At 43.4% G+C, this 22,467-nt stretch overlaps 2 protein-coding genes across 5 annotated transcripts in view; one reads left to right on the forward strand and one right to left on the reverse strand.

Moving 5' to 3' along the window:
- The first annotated feature begins 2,434 nt into the window (after nucleotides 1–2,434).
- Nucleotides 2,435–15,019, forward strand: Cd164 (CD164 molecule). 4 transcript variants are annotated; one of them, XM_060373512.1, is made up of 6 exons: nucleotides 2,435–2,863; nucleotides 5,463–5,549; nucleotides 6,796–6,867; nucleotides 7,917–7,952; nucleotides 11,208–11,264; nucleotides 12,638–15,019. In XM_060373512.1, exons 1-6 carry the CDS (start codon nucleotides 2,698–2,700, stop codon nucleotides 12,802–12,804), a joined length of 585 nt encoding a protein of 194 aa, XP_060229495.1. In that variant the 5' UTR covers nucleotides 2,435–2,697; the 3' UTR covers nucleotides 12,805–15,019. The 4 variants fall into 4 exon arrangements, with proteins under 4 accessions (XP_060229495.1, XP_060229494.1, XP_021504332.1 ...); XM_060373511.1 differs by having other exon boundaries at nucleotides 2,449–2,863; nucleotides 7,914–7,952; XM_021648657.2 differs by having other exon boundaries at nucleotides 2,453–2,863; nucleotides 12,635–15,019.
- A 1,851-nt stretch (nucleotides 15,020–16,870) lies between these two features.
- Nucleotides 16,871–22,467, reverse strand: part of LOC110555438 (uncharacterized) — a 164,046-nt gene continuing 158,449 nt past the window's right edge. Inside the window, exons 46-48 of the mRNA XM_060373513.1 lie at nucleotides 19,854–19,978; nucleotides 17,551–17,672; nucleotides 16,871–17,457 (exon numbers count right to left, since the gene is read on the reverse strand). Of these exons, the coding sequence (XP_060229496.1) occupies nucleotides 17,394–17,457; nucleotides 17,551–17,672; nucleotides 19,854–19,978 (311 nt within the window). The 3' untranslated portion in view covers nucleotides 16,871–17,393. The remainder of the gene's footprint in view (nucleotides 17,458–17,550; nucleotides 17,673–19,853; nucleotides 19,979–22,467) is intronic.

Raw genomic sequence — 22,467 nt, forward strand, 5'->3', positions numbered from 1 at the left:
TTCCCCATCCCTAGAAATGGAACCATCAATTTTCATGGCATCTCAGCACCCACATGACAAAACCCTCTGTGGCTCCAGTGCTAGGGGATCTTCCTTTCCTCTTCTGGCCTCCTCGGACACCAGACATGCATGTGGTATCCATATATAGATGTAGGTGAATACCCATAATAAAAATAAATCTTAAAAAAATTAAGGTCAAGGCTGGCTCAGAAGGTAATGGCACCATTGCATATTTGCTTGCATACATAGACATTAAATAAAACTGCATTACAGATTCCAGCCCCTGCGAATGTAATTAAAGAATTGTGTTATAGATTCCAGACCCTATTTCCCACTCATAGCATCCTCTGCATGTAATTCCGTGATCCATAGCTAGAGAGGGGCTATATCCTGGGAGTTGTTTGTAGCACCTGCCCTCCTGAGCTTAGACACATTTTGACAAGGGTGGGCAATGACCTCGAGGAACCAATTTGTTCTTTTACCCAGCTTTTCTAAAAAGTCAAAATAATCAAGTGCCTTCTCTCCAAGCCCATGACTTGTAGAGCATCTCTACAGCATCATGACTGGAGTAGGGAATAAGATGCTGGGCACGTCTGATTCCTGAGTCCGTGATCTGGTAAGAAAATCGCAACTCTAAGAATAAATGTGCAAGCACAGTGGGGCACCCATGGTCAGGGACACGGGAGGCAGGAGTCCTATGGGATTTTTAAGGAACGCTTTCTACGGGGAGTGAATCTTAGCTTGAGAGACAAGAAGTGAGAACTGCCCGGGTGCCAGAAGGGGTGAGTGCATTCATTTAGTAGCACAGCATAGCATAGCCATATAGTGTAGTGTAAATGCAGAAAAAACTGCACCATCATGATCCCGATGACAAAGACCGAAAACTCAGCTCTTCTGTAGATGTCTGGTACTGGCCGAGAGGAGGGAGGTGGGTAGCTATGATGGTTCTAAGTGTCAACTTGAAACCATCTGGACTTACTTGGGAACTCGCAGTGAGGGACTACGTAGACAAGGCTGGTCCAGGAAGGACTATCTTGTGTGAACTGAAATGGTAAGACCGTCGCGTCATGGGCAGCCCCATTCCCAGGGGTGAGAAGGCAATAAACAGAAGTCTGCTCCTTTATGAACTGAAAACAAAGCTGTTTCTGGAATGATGAAAATGACTTCGGAATTAAAGTCAGTTTCTCGATTTAGTTCTATAGGTGCCACTAAAATAAACCAACGGTTTTCTAGTTCTGAAAGTGTCCTGTTATAAGGACCAAAGGATATGTGTGGACTAGGCTTGAACACTTCAAACGACAAACTGTTAACCAACGGTCCCCACAGCAGTGTTCATACTAGGGTACAAACAAGACCATCGATTTGGGAGCAGGAAGAGGAGATGAGACATAACCTCTGCCCTTAAATCTCCCAGCGTTAGAAGTTGGGAAGTGTCTTCTCTCGGCCTGGGCGTCCTGTGATGTGTCTGAGCGAGCAGCAGCTGCTTTTCTGAATCTCTAATGGTGACAGGTCTTTTATTGGACCGCACTCAGGCCTCTGCCTGCATCAGTCACAAGCCACCCGTTTGTTTTACACTGGGTACCCCCGCAAAGGAACCACACTGAATCCACGACAGGCGGAAATAAAGGGCTTTTACTATCACGCTAAAGTTGTAAAAATGTTTCTGCGGTCATTTTTAGAAACTGTACATCACTGAAACAGTGAATATTCGTGTTACCAGGGTAAATTATGCATCATTAAAACGATAACATTTAGAGCCCAACATAATTGAAAACATGACAACCGCTGAACAGTTGAGACAGCGTGACCTGCGGTGCTGCAGGGGCGAGGGGGGCTGAACCCCCAGGCATGAGGAGCAGCCGTTCTCACCAATAAGCTGCGTCCCTAGCTCTGCGTATCATTTTCAAGTCTAATTTTTTTTTAAACGCTTAATACAAGCATGTCAAGCATTGAGCATTTTGTGAGATCCAGCATCAGAGGGCGCTCGCGACCTCGGAGAGCCTGAGTCGCGCCAACAGACCCTGAAAACGCCAGTTCTGGCACCAGGCGACCCTGGTCTCAGGGTCAGGTCACTTTCCCAGGTCTCAGGTTTCCTCAGCCGTGGTGTGCGGGGTGGGGGTGGGGGGGTGATGGGGCCCTGAGGCTCTTCACCCCCGACCGTCCGACTACCGCGGTGGGGTCGGGACAGACCCCTCAGCGACTCCGAAGGAACAGTTTGGGCAGGCGCACCAGCGGCGGTTGGGACACGGAACTGTCAGGGACGGATCTTAAACCGAGCCCGGCACTGCGCTTCCGAGGAGGTCACGTGAGGCCTTGCAGGCCGCCTGGGCGGACGCCCCTCCCTGCGTCACGTGGGCTGTTCCATCCTCGCCAGGGCCGGGGCGAGAAGCCTCCCTGCTGCAGACCTGAGGACGGACCCATGGCGTCGCGCGCGGCCCTGTAGGGGAGAGGAGGAGCCCCGCGCGGCGCACCGACGGCGAAAGATGGCGGCGGCCTCCCCCATCCCGCGGGCTTCCTGGTGGTCTCTCCCGCCCTGCCTCCATCCTGCTGACCCCGCCTCCAGCTCCGCCCCTCACGTGACCTCCGCGCGCTCCCGCGGGGCGGGACCGTCGGGGGCGGCGCCGCAGGGGCCGCAGGGTTGGACGGGAGCTCCGCTCGGCCGCAGCTTTCTCCCCGGACGCCTGGCGTGAGGACACGATGGCGGGCGTCTCCCGCGGACTGCTCTGGGCCGCCACCTGCCTGGCCGCGCTCTGCGTGTCGGCGGCGCAGCAGAACAGCAGCACCTCTCCCAACGTCACCGTGCTGCCCACCTTGACCACCAAGCTGGTCCCGACGACCACGCTCACGCCCACCGCGCCGCCAGGTGGGCGCCCCCCCACCCCACCCCGCACGGGCCGGCGACGACCCGCCGGGACCCCCCGCGCAACATGGCCGCCGGCCCCGACGGGAGGGCAGCGAGGGCCGCGGGCCAGCTAGGCCGCGGGGCTCCCCTGCCCCCACCGCGAGTGTTGCCCGCAGAGGCGCCGTCCCCGAGCGCCCGGTCACCCTCCACGCCGCAGCCCGGGACGGCGACGTGGCTCGCTTCCGCGGTGGCAGTTGGGAGGGCTTGGGCGAGGCGCCGCGCCGCGAAGTCGGCGGGGAGCGCAAACTTTGGGCTCCCGGGGCAGTCCTCCCCCTTTGGGAGGGGAGGAAGAAACTTAAAGGTGACTTGATCGCTCGTCGCTGTCCGTGTTCCACCCCCCTCCCCCGCCCCGCGCCCCTCTCTCCAGCTCGGCTCTTGAGAAATCTAGCCTCCCGGAACTTCGCGTCGGTTTAGCAGAGCGGTACTAGTGAGGTCTGGGAGGTCTAAGGGAAGTACCTGCGCTTGTGATGAGCGGGGTGATGGGAGGTGGAATCTGGCGGGGTGGATAGGAAAGGGCAGAAGACGCTGCTCTCCAGGGGCCCTGTGTTTTTGAGGGTTTGTGGAGGGAGTTAGGTCGAAATCCAGTCTGTCGATCTTGCTGAAATCCCAATCAAAGAACACGCCTTTTGTTCACCTCTAGGGTCTGTTAAGGCTTGTACAAATTGACATAGGCTGTGACAGCGCAAATGAGACAGAAGATAAATTTGGAGTAATGAGGTGAAAGCATGGAGTGTTTAAATTGGTTGTTGTGCTTAATCTAGGGAAGAAGTAAGTACGCCTCTCAGCGGAGGGATTGCTGAGGCATAGGAACTTGACTTCGGCGTTTTTCTCCAGCTAAGTTCTAGTGCCCTCTCTTTTTTTAGCATTTTATAGAAATGAAATGAGCATGTAGTATCCAGTTTCTTTTTAGACTCAGAAAGGTGTAGCATAAAGTTCAAATATTTTTTAAGTGACCAAAGTAAATTTCAGACCAATTCTGGGAATTTCTATCACAGTTAAGATGATAAAGCAAAAAAAAAAAAAAAAAAAAGTCTCCTGCTTATTTGACCATTCCCTACCAGAATTGTAATTTGTGAGATTTGCATATTGTTTTTAAGAGAAACCTTCAAATACCAAGTTAATTGTTTTTGTGTAATTGAAATAGCCGAGGAGGAGGTAACTTGGGTTTTCTGGAACTTGTGGGCCAAGCTGCAGTGTGGGGAGTAGTGTTCCGATTGATACCCCCATCGTCAGGTGGACAGGGCTGTGAATAGCATGTCTTAATAATGTGTACTTTGTGAACGCCCTCTTCCACACATACAGCTGGTTTTGGGATACAGGCCTTCTAGTTCTGCTCGCTGGGGCAAGACGGAAGCATAGGAGTGTGTTGCAGGCATCTAGTTTCTAGAAAAGAAAATAAGTTAGCCCCGTTCTGGAAGTCCATTTCTTGGTCAAGAAGTAGAATTGTAATTGGCCGTCTGAGTTCTTGTTTCTGGACTGTTTGGTTCAGTGGTTCTCAACCTTCTACCGAAGCGATCCTTTGATGTAGTCCCATCATGTTGTGGTTACAACCCTTCTCCCAACCATACACTTATTTTTGTTACTACTGCAGAACTGTAATTTGCTATTGTTCTGAACTGTAATGTAAAGGTCTGATGCAGATCCCTGTAACATGGTCGATTTACCCACCGTGAACACTCATACACACAAACACGCATACAGCCCAGAGGGGTGAGACAGCTGGTTTAGACTGCTCTCAGACACCTTGCAGAGTTGTTAAATATACATGTATATGCATGCATATACACATGAAAGGGGCCCTTAGGTGTGCTTTGCATTTGTGGAGAACCCTGTGGAAAGCTGAATCACTGAAGAAGTCTCTGGGAAACTAGCTTGTCTCCAGAACGGCACCAGCAGAGTTGAGCTTGCACTCTATTACTTAAAATTTCTTTCTTTGGTGTTTGGAGGCATAGTGTTTCACCCCTAGTGTTTTGTCTTGAGTGTTCCTGAGTGTCTGGGTATCTTTCAGTCTTGTGAAGGGTTGTCTGATAATCACTTCCCTGTACTGAGCATACCCGCTAGCCTGTTTTCTTTGAATTTACTTACAGTTTCATAGTTGATGACTGGAATTTTTAATTCGTTTTGCTTTTTGAGGTAGGTTCTTATTATGTAGCTCTGGCTGTCATGCAACTTACTATGTAGACCAGGCTGGCCTAGAACTCACATATGTTCTCTTGCCTCTCCCTTGAAAGTGCTGGGATTAAAGGTGTACAACACTATGCCAGGCATATACATATGTGTGTGTGTGTGTGTGTGTAAATGTGTAAGTGTATACGCACTTGTCACAGCACGCAAGTAGAGGTCAGAAGACATTGTGGTCCAGGGGGTTGAACTCAGGTCATTAGCCTTTACTTGCTATGCCATCTTGCTGGCCATGCTTGAAATTTCCTAATCAGTATATAAAGTTTTACCATTTCATGGAATTATTAATTATTAAAACTATATCTAATGCTTACTGTTGAAAAAAAGATACAGAGCAAACTAAATGAAATATTCATTGATTTCATAATTTTCCCCCCAGAAACCTGTGAAAACCATACCAGCTGTGTTTCCTGTGTTAATGCCACCATTACTAATACTACCTGCTTTTGGATAGAATGCCAAGAAGGTAAGAAACTTTGGGGTCATAAACGCTACTTTATATTCTTAAATATTTGAAAATTCTATAGAATATTTAAGATAGTGTACAGTATTTTTTTATTTATTTTTCCAAATCCAATGCTTCTGTAGTTCCTTAAAACATTTTTCTTGGAAATCTCCTTACCCCCCTTGAGTTTCTTACAGTTGATTGTTGAGATTCAGTAGCTTTTAAAGGTAGAGAAACTTCAAACTTTTGGAGGACTAAAGTGTGCTAGAATTAACTGAGAAGGTTGTGTAATCTTCCTGTGGCAATGTACTCATTTGTCTTGGGAGAGGAACTGTAAAGAGACTGTGTGGAGCGGTGTTAAATGCTTAGCTGTAAAGGAGGAATAGGAAGGGAAAGCTGGCCCTGTGTTTTTGTGAAGTTCATTAACTCAGCAAACGTTTGAAGGCTATGAGCTAAGTGGAGTCTGTTGAAATGTGAGATTTCTCTTAGAACGTCTATAGTCTGCTTCCTTAAGGTAAGGCGCTGTGGCAAAGATCTATTAACAGTATGTTAGGATCTGTTTTGGCATTCCTGGAGGGACAGGAACCATAGTTTTGTTTTGGTTTGTTTTTCAATAAGAACAGTCATGTGTTAAGTCCTTTCATTCTGAGTATTAGAAGTAGCATATAAAGTTCAGCACCCTCGTTAAACCGTTAGTTGGGAATTAACTTTCTGTGGTGCAGGCATGCTGCACTGTGAAGTGGAACTTCACGGCAACTTCACGGCGTGCGTCTCCCCCACCCCGTGTGCAGTGTGTAGGAATTGGAGTTTGGAGACGACGGGCTCTGCTTTAAGGTTGTTGAGGAGATCCAAGGCTGCCAGTTGAGGAGAACTCGTTAGGGAGTGGGCAAGTAGAGCAGGGAGATAGTAGAGCAGGGAGATGCCTCGTGTGTACTGCTTGGACCCTCTCCCAGCTGCTCTGGTGACAACCACATCCCCTTGCCAGTTCAGAGCCTTTTGTGGGTTCTGGAGGGTTAGCTGTTCAGAATATGTCTCTGAGACAATACGAAAGGAAAAGCAGTTTTTATTGCTGTAAGGGGCAGGGGTCCCCCCATGAGCTAAAGCTGGTGTCTTGAGGGCCTTAGGCATCCCTTCCAAAGCACTGGGTCACAGTCGCAGGTGTTCGTAGCCCTATAGGAAGTGTTTGAGTACTGTTCTGGAGCTTAGCAGCACAGCCAAAGGAATAATGCAAGTAAGTAATTGCTCTTTGTCTCAATCTTTTTCACAGAAAATAGGACCTATTGTTCAAGTAAATTAGTGACTAATTGTACCTCCACGAAAGACTATGACTCCTGTTCTGGTGAGTTTCCCTTCAGCTGCTGGGGAAAGTGGGCACGTGGGGCGGGCAGAAGCTCACTGCACCCTGACTGTGTTAGCACTTACGCAGTAGCTGTTCCCAGGGACGAAAAGCTGTAAGCGTGGATTCTTCTCATTGCCTGCTTTCTTTTGTTGAATTGACCAATGTTCAGTTCCTCCCTTTTAAGTGTTACAGCTAAGTAAACTTCTGTATTTTTGTATTTGAGGGACTCTGGCTTTTACTCTTAACCCTGAAAAAAATCCTAGTTGAAACTAGTTCTTTTCCGCCTCCCCCTTTTTCTTCCTTTCTACCCTCATGTTGTTCATTCTTGCTTTGAACCACTTATTTCACTGTGAACTCCAGATCCTTCTGCTTGTACTTCCCAAGTACTGGGATTACAGGCATAACCACGCTCTTAGTAGTTTTTTTTTTCTGATGTCACTATAAGTTGATGGGGAACTCAGATTCCAATTTGGCATATAGGTAGTTGAATAAAGCATTTTTGTAGAAAGCATCAAAACATGACTACTCTTAATTATGATAGGTCTTTTTTCACCCACTGTGAGCTTGACAGGTTTATTATTATTGGGTTTATTTTATCCTGTCTGGAATGGATAATACTGGTTAAGTCGTACACAAGCAAGGGACTCAGCCTGTCATTGTCTTTCTGTCATTTTTCAAAAATAATTTAAACCTCACTGTCTAAGGTGGGGTGTTTATGTTCCAGCCATCATGTTGCTCCCCCCGCCCCCGCCCACAAGAAGGGAAAGAAAATGTAAATCCTGTTATCTACCTTGTAGATGTTTGCCAGAAGCTATGTGTGAGTAATGAACTGTGAGAAAGGCTAGGAAATATCTTGGGGGGGGGGGGGGGGAGTGAGATGCCACAGAAATTGATGGTTTCGTTTCTCAGGAAGGGAAACTAATATTGGGTGTGGTGACTGTCTAATCAAAGGTGATGTTTAAGTTGTAAAACTAAAGTAGTGTTCCCAGATTGGGAAACTTGTTATAGGCTGAGATTAGACAATTTAATATATCTCTGTTTTTCAGCAGTGCCTACCGCCACTCCAGTGCCAACCAATTCCACAGGTAATGCAAGATGATTTTTTTTTCTTCCTTGTTCTTTGTGGATTTTTAAGCCCTGTTGATAAGAGATGATGGTGTAGTTTTAAAGATTAGCAAAGATTGATTTAGTCATGGGCCACAACAGTGGTGTAAAGGTGTGTCCTTTGTGGCAGTGCATATGATTCTTCGAGCATTTTGTTGTTAGTGACTCAACAGGCTTACTTAGTTTAGTGTGTAGTTGAGCTACCTTCTGTGGATGTTTTATAAATCTCAGAAAACACAGAAGAAAAATTGCCATTATTAAGCAGTATGCCAGAATGTCTTCAGGAATTAATTTTCTTGATTTTTTTTATCTGTGTAGCTGAGTAAGTGTACTTTTTGTGAAAATGGATTATAGTTAGCTGTGTTTGTGTTGTTGTTCTTTTTTCTTCCTGTGTTTATGTTGTTTTTTTCCCCCTTTTACTCTAAGATGGTGATGTACTTTACTCTTCTACCATGACACAGTGAAATCTTGAGGGAGTAGTATTGAACTGTATTCCAGGACAAATACTAGGCCAGATGATAAGAGGGTAGAGGGACATAAATTAGCCAGTGCTTTGTTACTATCAGAAAGATGAACACAGTCAGTGACCACTGTCTGTTGGGAAGATGTGGTAGGCATGTATTGAGTGGGACAGAGATGGCAGCCTGCGGCAGATACTGACTGACAACAATGGAAAATGGGGGAGAACATGCCAGATGAAGCAGGGCGGTTCACACATGTGGAGGAGGTGTGAGGTACAGTGAGAAAGATGTCAGGTATCTTGTACTAGGTGACAGTAAGGGTTTTTTTAGTACGCTTGACAGATTGAAAGCAAAACTGAGACGCTCCTCTGTATGTCTTGCTTAAGGGACTTAGATGGTATCTAAACTTGTTGGTTGTCATGTGACCAGACTTGTATCTTAATAACATACGGTTGGTGTGATTGTGTGCTCACCTTCTGTGCTTGTTAGAAGTCATTGAGAAAAGGGTAAAGGTTGGTGAAAGCAGTGTGTGGGGAGGAAACTATGGGCAGACAGGGAGAAGTTCCCCCCCAACCATCGTAGGCTTGATTTCATCGTCTTCAGCATTCTGAATGTATTTTCCGCTTGCTCACTTTCTAGTGTGTTCATGGAGCTCCTTTATCCATTTGTGGTTCTGTAAAGTGGAAGGATGCTAAACTTGAGCGAATCCCTTACTCCTGAGCATGGCTTGTACATTTCTGTCCAGTGTGACTGAGTAGCGTTCCCTCTGTACGCATAGTATCACTAACAGTGGCATTATGTCAGAGATAGTGAAAATGTTTGTGATTAAGTGGAGGACAAAATGTGTTAAATACTTAGTGCAGTTTAAGGTTTGTCACTAGAAGTGATGCTGTTTCAGGTGGTGATGTCTTTGCTGATGATTACCAATAGTTGTAATTTAAGGGTTTTGTTTATGAAGAGGACAGGAGGTATATTCACTAAAGTAGTGTCTTATTTTAAGAATATTGTCAACATAATACTTTTTCAGACTTAAAATTGTTAAAATATTTTACCTATTAACAAGAAGAATTAACTTTTACCATTCCTTAAGAGTGGATAGTGAGAACCAAATAGCAAATCTATGGATTTTTTTTCCCAAACCATCGAACAAAATTAATATCTTAAGATTGAAAAGTTGATACCCATTCAATTTGTAAAATTATTTTGTCATATCTCGATTGATGTTTGGTTACACAGGAAATATACTTAAACTACCAAAGGAAATAAGTGTTAGAAGAATCATACCATCTAGTGCAGGAATTGTGTCTGTTACTTTAAGAGGTTAAGTTGTCCTTGGGGTTCAGGTGTTGTGTGTGTGGGGGGGGGGTTCCTCCCAGTTTTATTTTTTGTTTTTGAAATAAAATACAATATCATTTCTCCCTTCTCTTTTCTCCCTCCAGCCCTCTCATGCCCCCTTTGTTGTTCCTTCAAATTTGTGTCTTGTGTGTGTACACAACTTGTTTTGTCTGTTTAGTGTCTCGTACATGTATGATTTCAGGACTGGCCGTTAGTATTGATAACCAGTTAGGGGGCTCAGCCCTGTGGAAATGAGAGATGAGGTGGGCCGTCAGAGGATGACCGTGGAGTCAGTTTTCTCCTTGTTCCTGGGTTCTGGGATCGTGCTCCGGTCGGCAGGTTTGCGCGGCAAGTGCTTTTAGTGGCTGGTGGCTGGACTGTCATAGCTTATTAGCCTTCATAGTAGTATTAATGGAAGCTTTACCGTAGACCTGAAGGAATGAGAATACCTTGGCCTCCTAGGACCTTTTTAACTTTGGGGTGCCAGCAATGCCTCTACTCGAGTGACATTTGTCTCAAAGCCCGATACTGGTGTGTGATTACTATTGAAGCATACAACCTCCTTTTATATTAGAACTTGGGGGCTGGCAAGATTACTCAGGAGATAAAGGTACTTGCCACCAAGCCTGATGACCTAAGATTAGTCTCTGAGACCCACATGGTAGACAGGGAACACCAGCTCCTGCGGGTTGACTTGCACACTCATGTTGTGTCATCTGTACACAATAAACTATAGTTCTAAGTTTTTGTTTGTTTGGGGTTTTGGACAGCGTCTCACTGTTTTAGCCTTGCTGGCCGGGAACTTGCTGTGTGCTGGGATTAAAGGCATACACCACCATGCCTGGTATATTTTAATTTCAAGAATTTTTGAGACTGCGCTTGGCAGTAGATGCCATTCCTAGTTCAGTGCTTCATTTTCCGGAGGTCATTTTATCTTTACATGGTACTCCGGCGTATACAGAGGGGTCGAGTGCACGGTGCACATCAAGCAGACTGGGCTGGCCCTGGCTGCTGGTGCTAATGAATAAGGTTTTATTGAAACCCAGCCGTGCTGGCTCATTTCCTTGTCTTGGACTGCTTTTGCATTACAGAGTGTCATATTGTACTCTTCCCTTTAAAGCTAAACAAAGCATGGTATCTACAATCTACTCAATTGTGTATTTCAGTTATATACACTAATAATTCGTTATAGAAGCAAGACTGTTCATAAAAGAATGAAACCTGTAACTCTTCCTAAGTATACTTCTCCCTCTGTGTCCTTGTAAGCTTTGTCTAGGTATGTGTCTTAACATGTATATGGATCTTATAAAAACATTGGATCATTAACTAAATTTGGCTTCTGTTCTCTAAAAATTTAAAAGCATTGTTTTTAAAACTACATGTAGGGTAATTGGGAAGTTAGAAATTTAAGGTCTTAAATACCTTTTGTTTTCATTCCAGCTAAACCCACAACTCGGCCTTCTTCTCCTACACCTACTCCCTCAATTGTCACTTCAGGTAATGGGCTTTAGAAACTGCAAGTGATGCAGTATGTTCCTCGCTTTGCCACCAGGGTCCAGCTCTATTCGCAGAGATCTGTGGACTGACTCAGCTCCTGAGGGAGAGCCAAGGCCGTTGCTTGGCTCCTGGAGCTCTGCTATGAGTCCTTCTCTGGTTTTCATGTGCGGTCACTTTTGGCCTGGCCCTTTACACTTAGTAAGAGTGTTTTCTCCAAAACTACTTACTTAGATGCTAAATCTGGTTTGTGGCTATCAGTTACTTATAAGGTGTGATAGCGTAATGATTTTGGTGAAGGTAAGACTGTTAATTAGACAAATCTAAAAAGCCAAGATTTGTACTTCCATGTTTTTCTTAAATTTTGCTCATCTTCTTAGACTTGCTTGGCTCCAAGGACTCTTTCCTATGCTGTAACTACTGTGGCTTCCTGCTTGTGCTCTGTTTTCACCCACCTCCACCCTCGCAAAAACAAAAGCAAAACAGCTTAGAGCAAACTTTGTCTTTGTTTGAAGTTTTTAGTGCCTAGAACTTGCTTGCTCCTCTCCTGGCTGATGTTGAAGCGGCTCAGCTTACCAAAAGCCTCCAGAGCCCGCAGCTGATGCTGCTCAAGCATGCATTAGGATCTGGTTTACCAGCGGACTACACTTCATCTAGATGATACTACTTAGTCATGGCCTTTTTGTTTCCCCTTAAAACATTTTACTCCTTCAGTAATTTTAGTTTTCATGTTCTTTTTTTCTTCTGACTTGCTAATACTTTTTTATAATACAGAATTAACTGAGAGTACTTTTAGATCCTTAGGAGTTATTTTGTTTGTAGAAATTCTAGTTTTCAAATTTGTTTTCTTAGGATTTTTTTAACCCTTCCTCATAATGCAAAATGAACTGGCAGAGTACGATTTAATATATTTACATATGTTTAATATATTGTGTTGTTTTGTTCGTTGAAATTATAGATTGTTAATTATTTTTGTTAACTTGAAAAATAGCAGCTGAATTTTTATATACTTTTTCCAGCTAGTAAACCCAAAACATTTTAACAAATACTTACTTTAGTAGTTACCCAAAATAGATTAACAAAATTATTGCATGTTTTAGAAGTACTTGATAAATTGCAAGGGTATGGTTTATATGCCATAAAAGCTCTTACCTGTTTTTATATTTGAAACCTTCTAGCAATATTGCTCACATAATATCCCGGACAGAATAAAGAATAGGATTTTTCCTTATGTGGGGATAAATTCTAGTTCTAAAGACTTGACTCAGGAAGACCTTACTGAATTTTACTCAGGGAAAACTTGATGCCTGGGTGGGTCTGGAAATTACAAATGCTGTGACACTTCCTGAAGGATCTTTGCTTTATCTTCATAGCAGGTGCAACAAATACTACTCTGACTCCCACCTCACAGCCGGAACGGAAGTCTACCTTTGATGCAGCCAGCTTCATTGGAGGAATTGTCCTTGTCTTGGGTGTGCAAGCTGTAATTTTCTTTCTCTATAAATTCTGCAAATCTAAAGAACGAAATTACCACACTCTGTAAACAGACCCATTAAATTAATGCGGACTGGCAGTTAACTTGAGTAACTCACTGAAACCAAAATGTTATCTTTCAAGAAGTCCCACATGGAAGACGCTGTTCCAGGATCTTTACATTTCCAAAGGATGCATACAGGATATTTTGGAGCATCGTCCTTGAAGAAAAGCCAGTTAAACCATTTTGCTCAACAGGAATATTTAAAATATTCTGCATGAATCCGTGTGGCTGTCGTCTTTGTTTAAAATGGCTGCTGCTGCTGCGGGATTATGTTTTTTCCTTTGACATGCCAAATGTAACTTTCTGTACGTTATGGAAGTGGTATCCTGTGCAGGCAACCTCTGACTCTGGCAGTTTAAATGTAGTCATTTGTAAACCTAAGATCTGTTATTCCCATCCTAACTCCAGATGTAACTTAGTGGCCAGGATTAGAAGAGTGCCAAATGAGCGCCAGTCACGTAGATTGAAGGCCGTTCCTTCAAAGTAGGTTACATTTGCTTAGTACTAAACTGTCCTTAGAGTAAAATCTTGTTTGATAAGTTGTATTTCATACATTAGAAGTAAGATGCCACACAGGGAATCCCATTCCAGATTTAAAGAAAGGAAAGGATACACAGACCATTAATGTGTAACAGGTCTTGTTCATACTCCTAAAGCACCATATTACGAAAACAGAACAGTGCCTTAAGACAGACCGAGATGACGGCAGAACAGAAAATGTGTTCACACTGTGGGAGGTGAAGCTTGGTCTGAGAATGTAACTGTTGGTGTGAGCAGCAGTAAACCTGCTTTTAGGTAACATACTGTTAATGGTTAATTAAAAACATTGTTTTTTTTTTTTTTTCCAGAGCTGAGAAATAGAAGCTAAAGAATAATTTTAAGTTACAAAGCTTCCTTATATCAAACCATCTAACATTTTCCTTAGAGCTGTTGAAAGACATAAAATTGATTTGATTATCTTTCCCTCTCTATACAAAGTATCCAAATATCACTATACTATAAGGATTCCTCCCAGGTTTTCCTAAAAAGTAGCTTTTACATGAGGCAAGAAGGAAGTAGTTTTAGAATAATTTTCTAGTTCTTTAAATGAGACAATCACTTTGTTTTCGAACAGATGTGACCTGTGTAACTTAAAAAACCTGAGGATCTGAAAGAGATTGCTCTAGATTTCTAATGGTTCCCTGGCTGAATAGGCTGTTATCTCTTTCTTTGGCTTTTACTCCTTTTCTTCCTCCTTGGTTTCAGTTCCCATGTGCTCTAATCATGCATACTTTTATTTCTGTAGCGCCTTGTAAAGCACTCAGTGTTTCGTTTTAGAGTTACTGTTCCCTTGCCTCTGACACACTGGACTAGCTCAGAGGCTGTACTTGGGAACAGCCTTTTGGTTTCCTACATCATTGAAGTTTTTGTGTTTTAGTTTATAGTAGCAGAGTTTAGTGCTTGGTTTCCAGGGTTTTATAGTAGGAAACAACAAGATTGATTTGGGTTGTTTCATAAAGTGAAACTCCTCGTACTCTTAAGATGAAGTTTCTATTTCTTTGTCATTTGCTGGTACAGCTAAAGTTTGTTTTACTTGCACATTTGTACATACACCTAATGTTTTCAAGTGCCTTACTCGTTTAAAATCTCTGGCTTCAAAGGTTTTGGGGAAAGATAGGTTTACCTCACAGTTTTGTTTCCATTATGATATTATAGGTACCTCACAAAATATTACAGTGCCGTGGCTGTTAGTTTTAAGTGAGTGCTAAAGTTCTTTTGAAAATACACAGAATTTCCATTCCTTCCTCGATGTGACTCCTTGCCCCATATAAATGTCAGCACATGTAGCAAGTTTGTGAGAATGTAACTTAATTTGAAGCTCCTGTAATTTTGAGCACTGTTCTAACATCGTAGGAAGGTCGTGACATTTTGCAAGTCTCTACATAAGCTCTTGCCACAGAATTCACAGCTACCCTGACTCCTTCCCATCTTTGTTTAGCAAGGTAGAATTTTGAGCCATTAATGATTTTTGGGTTTTTTAATCCAGAAGGTCTATAGAAACCTTTTCAGAGTTTTCATCTGATTTGTCCTTAAGGTCTAGTTCTAGCAAATACCTGATTTTCCTTTCCTTGCTGCACAAGCAGACACTGCTGTACTTAGAAATTTTATTTGAGTTCATTAAAAACTACAAAACTAATCTGTATGTGTTCCAAACTGATTTAAAATAAATATGTTTATTGAATTAGTCTCTTTATTGATCAGAGGTGTCACATTGGATTATGAAATTTAACATTGTATTTGCCTTACTGTCCATTTGAGGCTGGATTGTCCACTCTTTATGTTGCTCCCGTAGGCTGGTAGATGCTAGCTAAGGGGTATGAATTAGTAAGTGGAGAACAGACGCTTAGAAATGATAGCTGAGCAGAGGGTGGAAGGGATAGCGTAATCAAGCTCAAATTAACTGAGAAAGAGATTGTGTGTGTGTGTGTCACAGGACTACTTTTGTGGAGTCCATTCTTGTTTCAACTGTGGGTTCCAAACATTGAACTCAGGTTGTCCAAGCCATCCTGCCAGCCACATCCCACTCCCTAGTTGAGAGTGCCTGTAGAATAGAAATGAAGCTTCCAGTTTCCTGTTAGCCTTATCATTTGGTAATTACATAAAACTTTTTGACAGATTACTGAGATTAAATAATAGGTGAAACGGGTTGTGTGTTTTCACCATGACCTGTGCTTATTAGAAATAGCCCTTGGATACTGGTGTTTTTCAAAGTGTGTAATATGTATGTTTCTCTACGTAGTGTGTGTGTGTGTTTAGAGTAATAATTTTTGGTGTCCACATAGCATTGCTAATGTCAACATTTAGAAGTCACTTGCCATTGAATTTACTACCCACATGGTTTTGGTGCATGGTTGGTAGTTTTTATTAGATGCCAGGTATAAGCTGGAAGATACAGGATGTTTTTGTATTCCTGTTTTTTTGTAATTGTTTCTCTGAAGCATGTTAGGTATCACCTGAGCTCTGTGGTCTACTGCCATGGGAACTTCTGCAGCTTCTCTGGATTTCCATCTCTGCCTCTTGAACTCTCCAGTCCTCTGATTTCTGCCTGGGCTTCCCAGCAATTAAGGACAGACAGTAAGGAGGCTGTATCTTGTTTTGCCTATTACCCAGTGAATTAAATGTTGATACAGATACCACAGCTATCATCTTGAAGGAAGAGTTTATTTTAGAGCCAATTTGAGTATTCATGGTCCAACATGGAAGCAGTTTGAGAAGTGTTCTAGATTAAATTCATAATCAAGACAAGTTTAAAATACAGTGATGGATACATTGAAGTTACAGTGAGATGGGGAAGGTTTTTTTTGTTTTGTTTTGTTTTTTGTAAAGATTTATTATGTATACCATGTTCTGCCTGCATGCCAGAAGAGGAAACCAGATCTCATTCTAGCTGGTTGCGAGCTACCATGTGGTTTCTGGGAATTGAATTCAGGACCTTTAGAAGAGCAGCCAGTGCTCTTAACCTCTGGGCCATCTCTCCAGCCTTTGGGAAGCTTTTCTTTAGGCTCAAGATGCTATTTGATGACATTTGTAGCTTTTTAGATACCAAAAAGGTTTTACTAGTCCTAGGATGTTCCAACATAGAGGTGGGCAAGGAATGGCTATTACAGGGCATTAGAACTAGCTCAGGTTAGGTCATTAGCTTCTGGACCTGCAACATTCCAGTCTCCACAGTGCTCAGGCTCTGCAGACACAGAAAAGAACTCTTCCATAAGTTTTGTCTACTTAGGTTTCTGTGAATAAATGTCTCACGTTGATTTGATGAAAGCAAAAGAGATGGATCCACATGTCCTCTCTCTCAGCACTTGGGAGGTGAAGGTGGTGGGCAGAAGTTCAATCCAGCCACTGCACAGTGACTTGAGTAGCCTGGACTACATGAGTGCACCTTTCTCTTGCTCCCTCCCTCTCTCCCTTTCTTTAATCACTTTTCAGCCTGGTTGCAGCCCCCCCTTCCCAGTCCCACCCTCACACCCCCATACCTCCTTCCCCCTCCTTTTCAGAGAAGAGGGAGGCAAGATCTTGTTTCTTAAAAAAAAAAAAAAAAAGAATTTTTTTGAAATTATTTTATTTTATGTGCATCAGTGTGAAGGTGTCAGATCCCTTGGAAATGGAAACAGTTGTGAGCTGCCATGTGGGTGCTGGGACTTGAACCCGGATCCATTTAGGAAGAGCAGACAGTGTTCTTAACCACTGAGCCATCTCTCCAGCCTCCCCCACCCAAAAGGATTCTTATGTTTTAACTATTATTACGTTTGCTTGCACGTATGTATGTATGTATACCACATGCATGCCCAGTACCCACAGAGTCCAGGGAACTAGGTACAGATAACTGTCAACTGTCATGTGCGCGCTGGAACCGAATGGAGATCCTAGAAGAACCAGCTTCTAGGTTCTGGGTCTTTACTTCTCAGTAAAGATGGCTCAGCATTAAGGTCCTCCCTCCTGGCCCGCCCTACCTCCCTTGTTATATAAAACTCAGAGACCGCAGGCAGCCAGTAGCCAGAGATAGCTTGTAGAATGCAAACCAGTGGTTGAATGTTTTCAGCTCTGGGACCAAATCAGCTTTCATCTGGGACACTCACGATGAATTCATCTTCGTTCTTCAATACTGTCTGCCACATACTGAGAAGAAAAGCTAGATGAAAAGTTTAATAGTGCTGGAATCCTCTCTATCCATGTACCCAGCCATAAAATAGACACATGCAAGAAGATTACCTTTCAGGTCTGCATGAAATTCTGGATGGAGCTGTTTGGGCTTGAAACGTTGGAAGTTGAACACTTTCTGCCACACTAGGTAGAGAGCCACCTTTGGTCCTTTTGTTGTGTTTAATTGGTACCTGTAATAGCAAGTTGATATTGGTATTTTTTTAAGGTGTCAAAGGATTCTCTTTTATAAAAGAGAAAAAAGATCACTTTGTGTGCGGAGGAAAAGAAGACATTTCATGATTCAGTCCACCTTCATGTCCCTTCTGAAAGCTCTGAGTCCTTTGGGGGTGTTGGGGATCGTCACCCTTGTGGTTGAAGAGGCTAAGAAACTGCATCAGTGGAGGGCTGTGCTGTGTGTGAAACCCAGCAGGGTAATGGAGGAGAGCTAATTATCTGTTGGCTCTTTTACCAAACAAACCCTACTAAGATACACAAATAAACCAGGAAATAAGCTCAAATAAACCCTCTAATAAAATATCCTGCGGTCCCATGAGCATGGGCACGATAAGGACGCCCAAGCAGGAAATGTGAAGGCCAGGCAGCACACAGTAGGATCTGGACCACTTCAAGCCTATCTGTGGTGTGACTCCCAAGCAAGGGGGTAAGACAGAACACTGACGTAGACATGACTGTGATATATGTGCAAGTGATTTTCTGAAATGTTGCAGTGCTGATACAAAAGAATACTAAAGATTTCGTAGCTTGTTCCATGCTGGCAAGTCTTCCTTAGCTGGAAATGTGTTTCCACTGATGGATTCATTTTTGACTAGTTCCCTTCATGACAAGGCCCACCAAAGGCCAACTCCAGACAGAGCCAGTGATGTTAGTCTCAGTGGCAGTAGAACCCTTTGCTACAAAAACAGATTTTTCTCCATGCTGTATTCACGGGGTCAACCCACCATGGATCAAAATTTGTACTGCGTGCACAGATCTTCTGTCAACATCCCCTAAATGATATAACAATTATTTGCATTGTTTTAACATTATAAGTTATCAAGAGGTGATTTAAAGTATATGGGAGGTTGTGTGTAGATCTTACATGTTAGATTTCAAACCAGAGACAAATGGCTGAGGTGTCTACCGTATCAAAGCAGACCTGGCCTCCAGGTTTTCCCAGCATCCCTCAGTCCCTACCTGTATCCCTCAGGTCCCTTCTGGCTGGCATACACCACCCCATACACTAAACTTCTCCAGCCCAGGGTCTGGGTTGCCCTTCCTTCCCTATATAATTCTACCGTTTTGGTTACCTATCCCTTTGGTCCACTCTTTTGGGTCTCTTGGCTGTTGCAGCTCCTTCCCCTCTCCCTTCCCTCCTCTGTCCACATGGCTCAGGGTCATGTCCTCTCTGGAGCCTTCCAGATGTCCCTGCCTCTGGCTATGCTCTCCCACATATGTGTAACAGACTTTCTCCACTATGCCTAGGAGTAGTCATGTTCCTTTTTATTTCTTTGATTTTCATTCAGTATGCAAAGGGTACACAATTTTATGTAATGGACTTAAGCGCCTGTGAATTTGGGTACCCACGGGGGTCCTGGAACTCCTGGTGGACAGTGAAGGACAACTCCACTAGAATTTCACAGTTTAGGGAAAGATGACTGTCCAGAGGCTGAGGAGTGGAATGAATGGTGAGCACAGTAACATGGCCTTGCTCTGGTAAGGCCTCATCGGTTCCCACCTTCTTTTCAGCCTTTCTTAACTGTATATTTTAGATGCTGTAATGAACTTCCTTCTAAAGCCAGCCTGCCAGTTGCAAAATTACACTTCCAATCAAAACAACACAGAGGAAGGATGGGGCTTGCGAGACGGCTCAGCAGGCACAGGGCTTGCTGCGAAGAGCGTGCTGGCTTGAGTTCAATCCCCAGAACCAATATGGCGGAATGAGAGCTGACTCCTTCATTTGTCCCTGACCTCCATGAAGGCTGGAACATGCGCAGATATTCATACGACGTAAGAATACCAAATCAAATAAGAGTTGGAGGCAGGAGGAGTTCAGATAAGGGACCGGATACTGGTAATTAATTATTGTAGATGATTAAAGAAGAAACTCAGAGACTACAGCACAGCTCTCATCCTGATTTCCAGAGCCACCGAGTTAAGTTGGAATCCAGAAGGTATCCTTGGGTTTATATCAACACTAGAACTGTGCAAAACAGAGCCAAACCGGTTAATAATCTGACAGAGAATTCTAGGGTAAGTCTGAGGTGACCCTAGACACATAGCACTAGTTACAACTTTATTATTATTATTATTATTATTATTATTATTATTATTATTATTATTTCCTGCATATAACCAAGCTTTTCATCACTCACAGTCTTGGGTCTTTGAATCCTTGTCATTTTACTGCCCAGAAGATTAGTCTTTAAAAACTGTTGGTGAGAGTATCTGGATAATGTTGAAGCAGAATTTAGGCAGCAGCGGGTCTGGGATATAAGACCTGTAAAGTAAAAGATAATGAAGATCTCTTGTTACAATGTACACACCCAGATTTAACTTACAAACTTTTAGAACTTAAATAAAGCATCTAATTCAAGTGAAGATGTCAAACTTTGGACAAGATTTTTTTGGCCTGGGATGGCATGACCAAGGAAAAAGGAGATGTAAATGTGGGTAGACTGTGGGCTAGTCTCACTGTTAGGATGTGGTTAATTAACTAGATTCACAGGTGAGGAAAATCAGTGCTCAAATTCTGGCTCAAGTCAACCGGGTATTTGGTAATACTAATGGCTAAGACAGCACCTCCCTCCCTCCCAAACTGAAGAGTTGAAGATGAGTCCTGATTTACCTGTTGAACTTGTGACCCAGAGACTCTGAAGCAGACATCCAGTAGTGACTGGATATGCGGGTCTAGAGCAGAGGAAAGCTCTGAGGTGCAGGTGTAGACTTGACAAACAGTGATTAAAACCGTGGGATCTGAAGCTCTCATCAGCCAGAAACAATGGGAGAAGAGGCCAGACACCGCTCCTCATGGCTCTGCTCTTTAGAGGTTGGCTATGGCAGGAAGGACTAGAAAAAGAGGCTGAATGCAGAGGGCTGCCCTGAGAGTGGATGGCATGAAAAGGAGCAGGGAAGGCAGCTTGGAGGTATTTGATTATCAGTTTCAAACAGTGGGAGGTAGTGAGAACTCAGTAGCGACCACGTGCTTACAGACACGGGGGCTCTGGCGATCTTGGCAAGTGAAGAGATTAAAAAGCAGATGGTGATATACAGAGACCTGTACTTGGACCCTTTCTTTTTCTTGCTTAGTAATAGAGTCCCCAATTCTTTCATCACACATTTAGTATCCCGCAATAAAAGCTACATGTCAGCTCATGAGATCTACTCCAAAGGGTCTTAGGTAACTTCCAGGAAGTACCCTTTCAGAGAACAGTGATTTCTTGTAGTTTTCTCACTTCCTGCTGGCTGGAAAGATTTTGGACCATAAAGTAGAAGTCACACATTGGGAATGGGAACTCATGACTTGTCTGCAATCCATATGGTAGAAGACTCACAACAGTCAACTAGAAACCTATCTCTAGAGCGTACAAATGAACAACCACAGTTAATTTAAATCTGTGTGTTTCTCTGTGTGTCTCTGTCTCCCTCTCCCTAATAGATGTGGGAGGGAGAGTAAATTAAAGTGAATTAAGAGACTGATTACAAAGCTTGATATGAACAGGAGAAGAAATATATGGTCTAAGGTGTTGTGCTTTTTTTGTTTAGTTTGCTTGGCTCTTGTGTTTGTCTCTGTCTATGTATATGAGTATACATATATTCATACATATATATATATATTGTTTGGCCTCAAACTCAATCTTTTCTACCCTCAGTGCTGGGATAGCCTGGTTATTGGGGCCATAGGCCAGGGTGGTTAGAGGCATGAGCCATCAAGCCCAGATTCAAGGAAGGCTTCTATTTTAGTCTATTGTATGATCTTGACACATACATGATCAATGCAGAATTGTTGCAAGATCCCTTCTGGGTGATACACCCTACAGAACTGTCCCCCACGACCCTCAACTGACAGGAAATGCAAGCGTGGAGGAAAGGATTGCTCAAGACTCCTGAGAAGGCAGAGATGAAGGGATCCTGCCCACTGGGATATCCCAGGAAGGAAAAGGGGACACTGTGATTAGCCTGGTTTTCATGATTATAATGAAGTCTAGAGGCGTATTAGCAGCTCTCTTGAGGGTTCAGTTTGTTACATAGCCAGATGATGTGAGGAGGCTTGGAGGGCACTGAACATGGATCCCAATCTTACAATCAGTTTTGTTCATCCTTATTATTTCTTACCATGTATAACATGGCTTTGCTGAGGCCCTATTAGAGGAAAACAGTTCTTCCTGGTCAAAATAATAGAACCTGAATTCTTCCCCTATCCCTGGGTGGAGAAACAACACCCTACACCACCCCAAATTCTGTGCTATTATCTTTTAAAATTAATCTTGGAGCTGGAGAGATGGCTCAGTGGTTAAGAGCACTGGTCCTCTTTCTGAAGGACCCTGCTTCAATTCCCAGCACTCACATGGCAGCTTACAGCCACCTGTCAGCCTAGTTCCAGGGGATCTGGACTCTTCAGATAGTACATGCACATACATGCAGACAAAGCACCCATACAGCTAGAGTAAAAATAAATCAAAAAAAGTTAAAAAAAAAAAAAAAAAGACAAACAAGCGCAACAACAAAAGGATTAATCTTAATGGGTGAGTCAAGTGGCCAGAGGCCCATCCTTCAGGAATTCTGAAGACGGCTAAGTAGACGGGAGGGGCACTTAGCTCCTTGGAGAACTTGACTTCTACTCACGAAAACCAGAAGCTCACGGGTGCTTACAGATCTTAATGCTAAGCCTGCCTGCTTTTCCAGAAACAACAACACAAAGCACAACTTTTCTTTTCCTTCTTTCTAATCCTTTTATTGTCTATTGGCCAATATCCTAGCATGCTTCCC

This window comes from Meriones unguiculatus, chromosome 20 (genome assembly GCF_030254825.1).
Source record: "Meriones unguiculatus strain TT.TT164.6M chromosome 20, Bangor_MerUng_6.1, whole genome shotgun sequence".
NCBI classification, from domain to species: domain Eukaryota; kingdom Metazoa; phylum Chordata; class Mammalia; order Rodentia; family Muridae; genus Meriones; species Meriones unguiculatus.